The sequence below is a fragment of the Notechis scutatus genome, chromosome 2 (assembly GCF_049901735.1).
Source record: "Notechis scutatus isolate UNSWTSFEM ecotype Mainland chromosome 2, rNotScu1.2, whole genome shotgun sequence".
Lineage (NCBI taxonomy): Eukaryota > Metazoa > Chordata > Lepidosauria > Squamata > Elapidae > Notechis > Notechis scutatus.
The window spans coordinates 85,108,877-85,121,236 of record NC_142010.1 but is presented as its reverse complement, the minus strand read 5'-3'; the positions used below and the strand labels follow the sequence as shown (position 1 = coordinate 85,121,236).

The window sequence follows — 12,360 nt, the reverse complement described above, 5'->3', positions numbered from 1 at the left end:
AACTTTGAAGATCCAGTCAGGAGTGAGAAGTGGTCCCTTTCAAATCACCTTCAAAAACAGTTTAGGGTTATTATGGTCAACAAATATTAACAAAACACATTTGGCAGACAAAAATGGACCCATGCCTATTTTCCATCTCCAAATAGACTTTAGGCTAAGTGTGTGATGTACGTTGAGGTGGCACACTCTAAAGATGATTTTATTTGCTTATTTGTTTATTTATTTATTATTTCCCTATGAGAATAAATAAGTTTGCCTTCTAAGACTGCTGAGATTATGTGAATACAAAGGTCTGAGCATGCAAGATGGTTCAGAATCAGAATGGGTATCCAGCCTTACCGTAGTTCTCCTTGGCCTCTGATCTCTTCATGGTTTTTAGAAAAACAAAGCCAGAGGGCATGGTGCTTTTTCCGGTGACCCTTAGGCTCTCTTCTCCTCTTTGTACCACCACCTCTTTATTTCCTGAACTGATTATTTCTTCAGTGTATATTTACTTTTCCATCACCACTCCTAATAGATGTATTTGTTGTGTGCTTGTAACTAAGAATAGTACACATGTAGAATTAAAAACATTATAATAAGGTCGCTGTAATGGACTATGAGAGTAACCTTGGGAGACGGGAGGAAGAGTTGCAGCCCAGCAGTGGTTTGATAAGAGAAAATCCAAAGGAAGGAAGGGGAGGAGAAAGCTTCTTAGAAGGGATCTTCCCTAATTCTCTCAAAAATAAAGTGAAGGCAGGGAGTGCTTTCAGACATACAAGTTTCGGTTATGGTAACACTACAATAAAGGTCATGTTCCCGTAGTACTCATGGTTTTGGTTTCCTGTCTGGGCTATCTTGAAAAACTAATATTAGCCTATTATAATCTACTGCAAAACCACAATAAATACAAGATAGACAGACAGACATTAGTGACTTTACTGCATAACATTAGTGGATTTACCCTTCTCTATTATTTGCCATTTCCACTGTCATGACTGTACTCTTCCTTATGACTTAGTCTCCATCATTAAGGTAAAGGACCCAGATCTCATCACTCTGCACACAACATGGGGAGGGCTGTATTCTGCTCATCAAGCAGCACATCATTTTGGTTTATCCTTCCCTCTTCTTTAATCTGTCTTGTAGATCTACTTTATCAATTAACTATTTTCCACTTCTACCTCTTACCCAACTTGGCTGATTTCCCTAACCCTAAGCTCAGAATAAGTTTTGATATCAAAACTGTTGTTGAAACTGGAGAGGGTAACTCTACAATGAGTTATACCTCCTTCCAACTGAAATCCAAAATACATGTAAGTTCCCTTGTATGGAAAATGACATTTCTTTCTCAGGAAGGTGTGTGGCAGCATCTTCCTTCTCCCATTCTTCTGCCAGGAGATGCTGTGAGATGGAGCACTCAGAAACCTCTACAATTGTTCATATGAGCTATGCTCTGCCATTAGGCAGATGAAGCATCTGCCTCGGGTATCTTATTCTGGGTATCCAGAAAAGATTGTTTGAACTCATTTAGAACTGGATGTAATTCATCAGTGTGTTATTAGTTTGAAAAGTAATCTTTTGACGATCAAATTGCTAAACATGTCTCTAATTGCTTCTAAGAACTTGCAGAATCCATATTATGTCAAAACAACAACATCATTCATAACATCACCACACAAGTGGCACAATTAAGTCATGATGTCTAATATATGTGTGCAAATTTAATCTTTTGTGTACTCACATTCCCAGCAATCATCTGTGCTTCTCTTTGCTTTCATATATAGCAGGGCTGGATGCGTCATGTGCTGGCCATGCCCACACCCAGTTTAGCAAAGGGGAGGAAAGTTGTGATACGTCATATGATGTCGCCATGACGATACAAGTTTGACACCCCTGATGCCAACAAATGCTAGCTAAAGAGTTCACTGTGCTTTATTAGGCAAGCAATGGGGAAGATTGGTTTTTATTTACTACCACTTATTACATCCAAATGGCATGCTATTTCAAGCCCCAGTGAGTAGTTTCCTTTATGTCCATGTGTTGCTGTGTTCATCTCTTTAAGGAGACAACAACCCATAAATAGTGGCAGGTAAGAATGATCAAGGACAAAGGATGGCTAGACACTGCCAAAAAGATAACTAATTCCTGCAACATGAACATTTTTAAGGACCAGGAATTAGAGAGGAGGACCATGCAGAGATAAATGTGGAATCACGCAGATGCCACCTTCTATAGGTTAGTTGATCACATCTCCGATGTGATGCAGATTTCAGCCTATTGGCATGTTCATTGTCAGGACTTTGAGAAAGAATTCACCATAATATAAGCCTTGTGAACAGCACTACAGGTCCTGGAGTGCCTCAATTTGTTTTTAAGGATGGGAAGGAGTCATCTCCTTATCATACAAGCTAGCTACAGAAATTGTGGCTGGTGTTTGAGGTGTCAGGAAGGTAAAACTTGTCTACTTATTTATTAGGTATAAAACTCATCTGTCAAGGCAGGGTAGGCAGCATTCTTTCTCCACACAACCAGAACCCTGTGAGGTAGGTTGGTCTAAGTCATCCAGTGGCCTTCCTGGGCTGAGGGTAGACCAGATCAACAGCAGTGATAAGTAGGTTGCAAGTAATTGTCCAGGTTAAGCAAAGAGGGAGATTTTAAAAAGTTTAATTTTTTTTGATCACCCCATTCCTCCTTTCCTGGACACTGTAAGAGTCAGTGCAACAGTGCCAGTGGCCTCATTTTTTCAACTCTTCATATTATTATACTATATTGACTGTCGTGTTTTGAAATGCAGAGCTCTGTTGAGAGACAGCTTATTTATTTATTTTTCTCAATGACCTCAGAATGTTTGCAGTGAAATTGCTATTTTGGAGGCCAAAACTTTTGCCTGTCATTAAGATGTATGATTCACAACTGTCAACTTTATTTAGGGCATAGCGATACATTAAGGTAGTTGATTTGAACTTGGGTTTTCTAACATGTAAACCAATATGTCCTTCATAAAAGCTATACCATCAGAGCCCCCAGAAATTTATACCCATTGACCTAGTAACCTTCTGTCCAAACCTGGGACAAATATACTAAAATATTGAAAATATGTGTACCTTTCCAATACACCCTCCTGGGGCTATGAAAGTAACTTGATTCTGGCAAAGATTAACAATAATCTTTGTGAGATCTGTAGACCATTTAAACAGTAAACTCTGAATTCTTTAGCCTCATGATCATTAGATGAATTTTGTACTCTACTCCAGGTCCAATTTCTCCAAGAAAACATTATGTCCAAAACGGTAACTAACTCTTTACCCTCTTTGGTTATTTTGAAAAAATAATGTTTTTCATGCCTTGTTCCCTTTTCATACCATCTTTGAAACAGGAATAATGAGGTGTGTTATACTTGGGGCAATCCCTATTGCTTAGACACCCCATATGGTCTGGTTGCAACCACCTGAAAACTGGATGGAGCAATGCAACGAAGAAATAAAATCTGACTGCTCTGCACCAGGTAGTTGTTTCTTTAGCCCACCTCCACAACTGAAGAAAGATGCTTTCTTCTGGCACATTTCGCCCATGCTTTGCTTCTTCATTCCTGCTGTCTTGTCACTCAGCTGGTAGAGATGAGAACAAGATGGGGCAAAAGCTTTTAAAACTGGCTGGTAAATGACATTGTGTGATATGTGATTTGCTCTTGGGTGGGCAAATATTTCAGTAACGGCCAGATGGCAACTCGAAATTCAGGAAGGTATATTGAATTTGTCTCTCTCTGTATATTAATATATATTATTTATATGTCTGTATGTGAGTGTGTGATTGTGCCTTTGAGTCAATCTTAACTCCTGACAACTTTATGGACAGGATCATGCAGTTTTCTTGGCAGAAGTGACTTGACAATGTTCCTTCAAGACGTTTTTCATGCTAAGGCTTGGAAAGAGATTTGGCCAAAGTCATCCAGCAGACTTCTATGCCTAATAGATGACTGGAACTCAGAACTTTCTGTTTGCAGCACTTTAATCACTGCATCCAACTAGACAGACAGACAGATAAATACATACCACATAGATATAGTCACAGTGTAGGTCACTTGTACTTAGAATATAATACCCAAAACAGACTGAATTTTGTTCTGGCCAAAACTATTTTGAGAAATATCTAAGAAATAATTTGGAAGTCAACTGGTCCAACATATGCTATTATATTTTTGTTTATTTTTGCAGCTCTCTGGGAATGCTATGAGTGCAGCCATCCCTGATCTACTGCTCTGTGATTCAACAGATTTCTGACTTTTTATCTGTCATCTTTCCATAGTCTACGTAGGAAATTGCCACATTTCCCCCCTCTTCCAGGTGGAGAAAATTAAGTGGCTCAAGTGCTTTACACATGTTGCCAATTAAGACATACATTTAAGTTTAGCTAAGCCTTTGATGTGGCAGTGAAGACTGGAGAATGATTCATGATTCTTTAAATACCAGTCTTACTTTATCTAACTGGATTAGAAACTATTTGCCCAGCATGCATTGAGATCCTCCTGGGGTCTAAATCCAAACATAAGACAGGGAAATAAAAGTTCATTACTATCCTAACTGATTATGGAGCTTAAAATGAGATAAAATCTTGCCTTTCGCTGTGTAGCCTGATTTAGATTAGTAAAAATACCACCTTCCCAATATTGTACTAGCTACATATTGGTAGTGAATTCTGGTGTGGAAAATCTTCATCTCAATAAGGTCACAAAACCAGTGTAACTCTCAGGAGCCCTATCAACGTGACTTATGTGGCATGATAATCAGGGCTGTGGTGCTCAGGTGGTTTCTTTGCATTCTTTTTACACATACTTCTTATTTTGGCAGCAAAGAGACCTTAGCAATTCGCTGCCAGGATTCCTTCAACGATTAAACAGAATCCAAACCGCCACTCAAGAAAATAACCTTGGATCAGACTAGGATAAACATACCATTATTCTTCTCTGAGGTAAAAGGCTATTTCAGCAGACTTGCTAAGCAGTATCAGCTATGCTGGCTTTAGTATCATTTAAAATAGTTCAACGCATGTGATGAGGATTGAATTTGAATGTCCCAACACTGCTGACAAGAATCCAAAGTATTTGAAATACAGCTATAATTCTTTTCCCCCGCTAATAATATTTTCTTTGATTCATACATGTCGTAAGTTCTGCTGTTAGTTGCATGGCTTATTTCAGAAAAAGCTCTAAAAATTCTTTGGTCATGTGCCTTTTTTGGGGGGGATTTTCAAGGTTTTATTTACATGATAATTTTTTGTCTAAAAATGAAAGACAGTGAGCTCACTTCTTTGGACTATGTTTTTTTAATAGTTTGAAAAAATTCCTGCCAGTGAATTATGGGGATAACCTTCTAAGGCATTTTCATATGCAAACTCTTCCTTTTTACTATTATGTAATAATAAAGATCATTAGTTAAAGGTAAAGGTTCCCCTCACACATACATGCTAGTCATTTCTGGCTCTAGGAGGCGATGCTCATCTCTGTTACAAAGCTGAAGAGCCAGTGCTGTCCGAAGACATCTTCGTGGTCATGTGGCCAGTATTACTAAACGCCGAAGGCTGTTAGAACACTGTTATCTTCCCACCAAAGTGGTTCCTATTTTTCTACTTGCATTTTTACATGCTTTCGAACTGCTAGGTTGGCAGAAGCTGGGACAAGTAACGGGAGCTCACTCTGTTATGCAGTGTTAGGTATTCTAACCGCCAAACCGCCAACCTTTCAGATCAACAAGCTTAATGTCTTAGCCACTGAGCCACTGCATCCCATGAATGAGAAATGAGTGAGAAATGAAAAAGATCACTAGCTAAATTTAAAATATCTTCAAATTCATATGGTATTAGGAAAACTAAAGGGACAATCTTGCCACTTAAGATATAACCATAGAAAGTTAATATTTCCTATGGTGTCTTCAGAGCTGGAGATCAAGTGGGATCCTTTGTTTGCAGTTTCAGCCTCAAATATATCCAGAGACAGTAAAGGCTTCTTGGCACCAGGAGAACCAAATGGGGAAAAAAAAAAGAGAGAATGTTCTGCTGAGAGAAGAGAAGGTGGGAAGAAGGAAAATTGCACAAGGGTTTGGCAGTTTCTAAGTGACCAAAGTCTGAACAAGAGTCAAATTCCAGAATGAGGAACTAGGAAATTAAAAACTTATTACTCAAACAGAAGCCTGTGAAAACAACCCAACCTTGTTTTTCCTCTGATTGAGACAGGTTTCATGGAGGAATTGTATTATTTGCCAATAAATAAATAGTTGAAACAAAATCTGCTTAAATTTTACACAGCAGAGGCAAAAGCAGATAAAATCTTTGCATGAAAAGATAGTTTGAACAATTTTTTTAAGGCTAACCGATCAAATGTTTCTGGATAAAAGTGCAATAAATGTGACGACTTTTGCTGTGTCACCATCAGCCAGCAGTGTATCGCTGGATAGATAATTTGTAAAGCAAATATATTCATGTAGCAGATGATAAAAGTTAACATGGTCTCCTCTTCTAATGTTAATGCACATGTAAATGTAATTCATGTGACCCTAGGATTCAAAATTACAGCTTCTGTGCTATTACTCCTAATATTTGGTATCAGGTATTTGTTTGCTGTATTGTGATAAAATATACGTAATATGATTATTATAAAAACTATAATATTAATTATAAGACTGAAATTCCAGTAACAGTTACATCTATAAAATACGGCAGAAAACAATACCACAATTATTTCACAAGGTATAAGCGTGGAATATTAATAATTGTGCACCAGAGTTTCACAGATATATTCAATCATAAGAGCAATTATTAAAAATTATACTATGAGAGATAGATTATTTTCTTTATAAGATATGCTACTGGTTGTTTAAAACATTTGGGGTTAATCAGTGTGCTGCTGGGTTTATCATCTTAATGATTAGCTAGACAAAAACAAAACAGATGCACTAGATGTGTTTTAATTCTCTTTTTTCTTTTCTAGCATCCATCTCCTCTTCTCATGAAAGGTGAAGCTGACGGGTGAAACTTTCTCCAAAGAAATATGTTTCAATATGTGCATTCCTGGCAATAAGACCAGGGATCTCTTCAGATTACTTCTTTTCTGGAAGACCAGACTGGTTCACAATACAGAATGTCTTCCTCTGATAACGAAGTATCAAAATGGCACCCTGGACATGTCAGAGAAATAGCTGAGCTCTTGTCACCATTGGTCTCACCTAACAATGTTCACATTTTTTCACCAGAGGCCCCTCTTCCTGGCATAGACCAATATAGGCACGTTTCTGGAAAAACAGATTCTGCATACAGTTCTTTCTCAGGGAGCTCAAATCTTCCAGAAGTCCCTACGCCATTAGGCTCTGGTGAACATGATTTGCTTCCTCTAAAGCAAGTGCCATACATGGATTCAGGATATATAGGAAATATTTGTAATCCCAGTGCAAGACATTTTGAGGATGGACAGATGTATGAAAACAAGATAGTGAGAAAAGGCAATTACCCTAGGTTGGACAGCCCTGCATATATCAAATCATATGGAACCAAGCCAACTCTTGAGATGTTATACCAAACTGCATCACCATTGACCGGGCTCTCACCTCTGCTTTCTCATCCGCCATCCCCAACAGCTCAAGTAGATCACTATAAAACTAACCGAAATTTGGATGAAACTCATGCTGGAATTTGCTTCAGCAGTAATGTTCAAGGAGAAAGCTACACGGAAGAGGGCAACCAAGGGCTTCCTTTGCACACCCTACCAAATTGCTGTAATGACTGTTGGCTCTCATTTTCTCAGAATGAAAGTCCAGTCACAGAAAAGGACGTGGTTGGGTGTCCTACTAACCTGAGAACTACAAAGAATAGCACTACCTCTTCCACCAAGCCTTCTATTCTTCAAGAAAAGTCAAAATCTGGCTCTTTGGACAAGAAGAGCCAGGAGACGTGGGTTAGTCAGAATGCAATTCATGCTTATAAAATTCCAGAGGCAACGAGGGCTAATCCTTCCCTTTCACTGCAGACCAACCACAAACCTGTTAATGATCCACTGGAGAACAAACAGTATTATGCCAGCAGTGTACACAAGCCACGCTTTGGAAAAGCAGATTTGAAGAGAGGGGCTGTAGTACCCAGGAAACGGGAGGGGCAGCTTTACGGTCAGGACCTGTTAGGAGTTGATGATTATTCAGGTTTCGATCACAGGATATACAACAGCAGTAAAGGTTTAAAATATGCTGACAGCTCTGTTCCTCATGAAGCTACACCGAGAATAATTAATACCTATGAAGATAAGGACTGCACTTTCTCTTCTGAGGAAGGAAGCAACAGAAGTATTTGGCAGCAGCAACCTTTAAAAATCCAGAACCTGCCATCTCAAGCTTTGGCTCCTACGGAAATATCTTACGGTAAGATTTACGAGACATCACCTTCAGGATCTTATTTCAACTATGATGCAGAGGAAGTTGCTTCTCAATTATTCAGCGGCCCTGGAAAAGCAGAGCAGAATACAACCAGCAGCACCAGCCTTTTAGCATATCCTAGACAGGAGGAAATGCTCAAGCCTTTTGGTTTTCCCAGACTGCCATTTTCAAAGGCTGAAAGTCAACCCCAGAATGACTCTGCCAACATCAAGATAAATAGGAAGACAACACCTTTGCTTTATTATCTCTCTGGTGGGAGAAATTCCAGCCTTATGAATCATAAAAATCAGGATCAAGAACATGAAGACTTTTTGATGAAATCTCCAAGGAGCGATCATTCAGGCTTGGCTGAACCAGGAGTAAGGCCAAAAGAAAGTAACAGCCACGTGGATGATATTGCCAACAAGAATGAGGGTTCCTTGGATGAAAAGTTCAAGAATGACTACCGAGAAAAACTTAAATTTGCCCAACAGAAAGTCCTAAGAGAGACATCTTTTAAGAGGAAGGATTTACAGATGAGCTTGCCTGTTCGTCTAAAAGAGAAGCCCTCTTCAAGGCCGTCTATTCAACATCTAAGGTCATTGTCATTATCTAGTACAAATGAGGACTCCAAATCAATTCCTCCATCCAAGCCACAGGAAAATATTTATCCAGATGGGGAATCCAAAAAGGCACCGACCGTTCGAATTGGGGCCAGGAAAAGGGCAACCAAAGAACAAAAGAAGATGTCTTATTCTGAACCTGATAAGCTCAACCAACTGGATGACCAGAAGGATCAAAATATATCATGGGGACAGAAAAAGGCAAGATCCCGCTCTGATGAAATTACTGGACAGGAAATAAGGATAATCAGAGGTAAAGCTCTGGCAAATCAAGGCAGGGCCATTTCAAAAGTTGAACTGAAGCAATTGCAACAAAATGCACTCCTAGAGTACATGGAACGAAAGATTGGGCAACAGCCTACCATAGCAAAGAACTGGTCACAGCAGACTTCACAACTCAGAATTCTGAGTTCAAAGAGGCTTCCAGAAGACAACATTTCCAATCTTGATACCAATAGGAAGTCACAGAATAAGTTATTTCCGTTCCCTATTTCTTCTGGAAGAATTCATGAACCACCTTCTACCTTCCCTACTTTAACCTGTACAACCACCACAGCTGATAGACGTATTGTCAGATCGCTGGAGTCTGAGCTGCTGAATTCAAAAGCACAGCCTGCTATCAGGGAAGAAAGCTATAACAGCAAATATGTACCTGCTCAAAGTTTTCTTCACTCAGGTTTTGTTTCCAGCAGAGTTCAAGAAAGATCCCAATCAGTTCCTTCTCCTGTTCAGGTAGTTATGAAGCTATTCATACATAATTTACTTCTGCTGATAATTTGCTCTTTCCTTTAGTATGCTTTAGTATACATATGAGTCTGAATTTCATCTGTGTAAAGGCAATATATTGAAGAGATTACTGAATGAAAAAAATTCAGGGAGGAAGGCATGACTTATGCTTCATTGTCACATTTATTTCCAGCATGATCTTGAAGAATGAATAAAGTTCATAATCTGAAAAATTACCTCACTTGTACTGTAATTCCAATGATGTCAGTTGAACTTCAGTATGTTTGGGCATTAATAATTAAACAGAAAGAAGGAGAAAATATCTGGTCTACTTTCTCTTTCACTGAAATCACTGTGACTTAAACAGTAACTTGCTATAATATTTTTTATTTTTCCTTTCCCAATACTTTAATATCATAAAATAGTTAATAGATTACTAGCAGATTTGTCATGATAGGTTTTTTTTAAAAAACCTATCATTAATTTTGAATGAGAGACTAAGTAATACCTTCCTCTTTATCTTAGATATAGAATTGTTTGGGCTAAGGTTTCCTGTGTCATATAAAATTCTGGTTTCTTATGTTCTATTTATTATGTAAACAATATATGTAGTCCTCCATCTCACAGCAATAACTTTTCATGGCAGAGAGGGTTAAGGCAAAAAAGAAAGAAAGAAACATCACAACATACAAAATATACACAAAAATACTAATCCAGAATACTGTAGTCTTAATAATATAATGTAAACTAGATTCTAAAAATCGTTGCATTTCAGGTGATAAATCACGAGAACAGACAAAACCGCCATCAGTGTTCATTTAGTTCACTCTGGCCCAAATGCCTGTGGGAACATCCAGGTTTTTAATGCCTTATAAAAGGTCAAGATATCAGAGCCACCTGGATCTTCAGGGTGATGCTATTCAATTGGGCAGGCGCTATGATAGAGAAGATCTTACAGGATGACATAGAAGGGACCTGGACCATCCTACTCCATAAATCCTGATGGGACGAGCAGAAATATCCTTGGAAGCCAAGACATCCTTGGCTTCCAAATTCTTTTTAACTGTCGTCCCCCCCACCCCCGGGAACAGCCTGAATGAGGCAGCACAATATTATTTTCATTGCGAATCATTTTTGGGTGTTTTGCTGGAAGTCATATTTTGCATTTCATGTAAAATTATTTTTATGTGAAATTTATTGATGACAAACTACTTTCAAAGTTTACAATTTTCTGTATGCTTGTGATTTTGTCTTGAGTTTAAAGGGGATCAAATACCATGTAATGTGCCATGACACAGATACTGAAACTCAACTGATTTCTGTCTGTCGAAGATATAATATTATTCTATAGTTTGTCATGTAATCTGCTGCTTCTTTATGTTCCCAATTTGATTTTGGGCTTTAAAAAAATGCTATTGACCATGGACAATTCTCTGTGTTTATTAATACTTGAATCTTATTGTTTTTGAAATTACCTTTTAAAATTTTCTGTCATGTTCCACATTTATTTTTCCACACTAAACAAGAAATACGTGTTTCTTAGTGCCAAAACTTCAATTACCTATTTCTTCAGCTCAAGAGATTTCAGTTACCTATTTCTCTGATAACAAACTTTCTCTAACCTTTTTAAAAAATGTCTGTAGAGATTCTCAGTCCTCTAGGTCATGGTTGTCCTTTCCTTCCATTTTCTGTCAGAGCTAAAGATTCTCATTCTTACATGAGAAGCAAAAACATCTTCAGAGAAAAAACAAGAAAGTCCAATTGCCTCCTAAAAAAGCACCTTTGGGACAATTGTTTTTAAATGTTTTTTAAAAACATTTTTATATGAGTATTCATATAGCAATGTAAAAAATAAAACAGAAAAAAGTTCAGTGGATCATTGTACTTGGTTTCCTAGATTTTCTGAATCATGGCTTAGAGGTCCTTCAGATATATCCAGGTGGGATGACAATGATGAAACTTGCGTTCCAATTAATTTGGAGGGCATGAATGGAGAAGACATTTTACATTTTTAATTGGAATTTAAGAAGAGGGATAGTTCTCATGTTACAGAGAATGAGAGAACCTTACATCTTTTCAGATCATAACTCTTGAGCTGTTTGTTTTAAAAGACTAGGGGGAAAAGAGGTCCCTGATTTCTTGGTAAAATTATGTGGACATAACAGAAAATTTGAATTTATGAATTTCATGAACATTCCCTTATTCTTAAACTCTGCTATTTATTTTAATTTACATTTTGAAATACCTGAATAATTTGGCTTCATTGATTAAAATATGATAACCAAAATGTTACACCTACTGATTGCAACTGGACCAGTTAAAACCATGGCCCTCTAGTATTTGAGCATGTAGCAAGCACTGTGAAAACTCTACATCCAAGACCTTATGAACTGCTCCCAATGAAAGATGATATGGATTAGATTAACAGTGGTCTGCACTATGATCCGGCTTTCTGTGTTCATAGGTCATCGAACTCAAGGAGACATGGAAATAAGCAGACTAGAGTAGCATATCGCTGTATCGTGAGACTTATACATTCTGCTTCTTGTATAGTGTGTTACTTTGTTTTCTGATTTTCTTTAATTTGTATATGTATATGTATGTATATGAATGTAACAAATCAGAAAGCAAAGTAA

The 12,360-nt window shown here is 37.8% G+C and overlaps 1 protein-coding gene across 2 annotated transcripts in view; it reads left to right on the top strand.

The window, feature by feature from the left end:
• The window catches only part of SHROOM1 (shroom family member 1), a 38,620-nt gene that overhangs the window by 16,175 nt on the left and 10,085 nt on the right, over positions 1–12,360 (top strand). Inside the window, exons 1-3 of one of the 2 annotated variants that reach the window (XM_087955357.1) lie at positions 3,364–3,490; positions 4,830–4,950; positions 6,965–9,730. In XM_087955357.1, the coding sequence (XP_087811483.1) occupies positions 7,115–9,730 (2,616 nt within the window). In that variant the 5' untranslated portion in view covers positions 3,364–3,490; positions 4,830–4,950; positions 6,965–7,114. Of the gene's footprint in view, positions 1–3,363; positions 3,491–4,829; positions 4,951–6,964; positions 9,731–12,360 lie in introns of those variants that run through there. The other variant, XM_087955356.1, reaches the window with a different exon arrangement.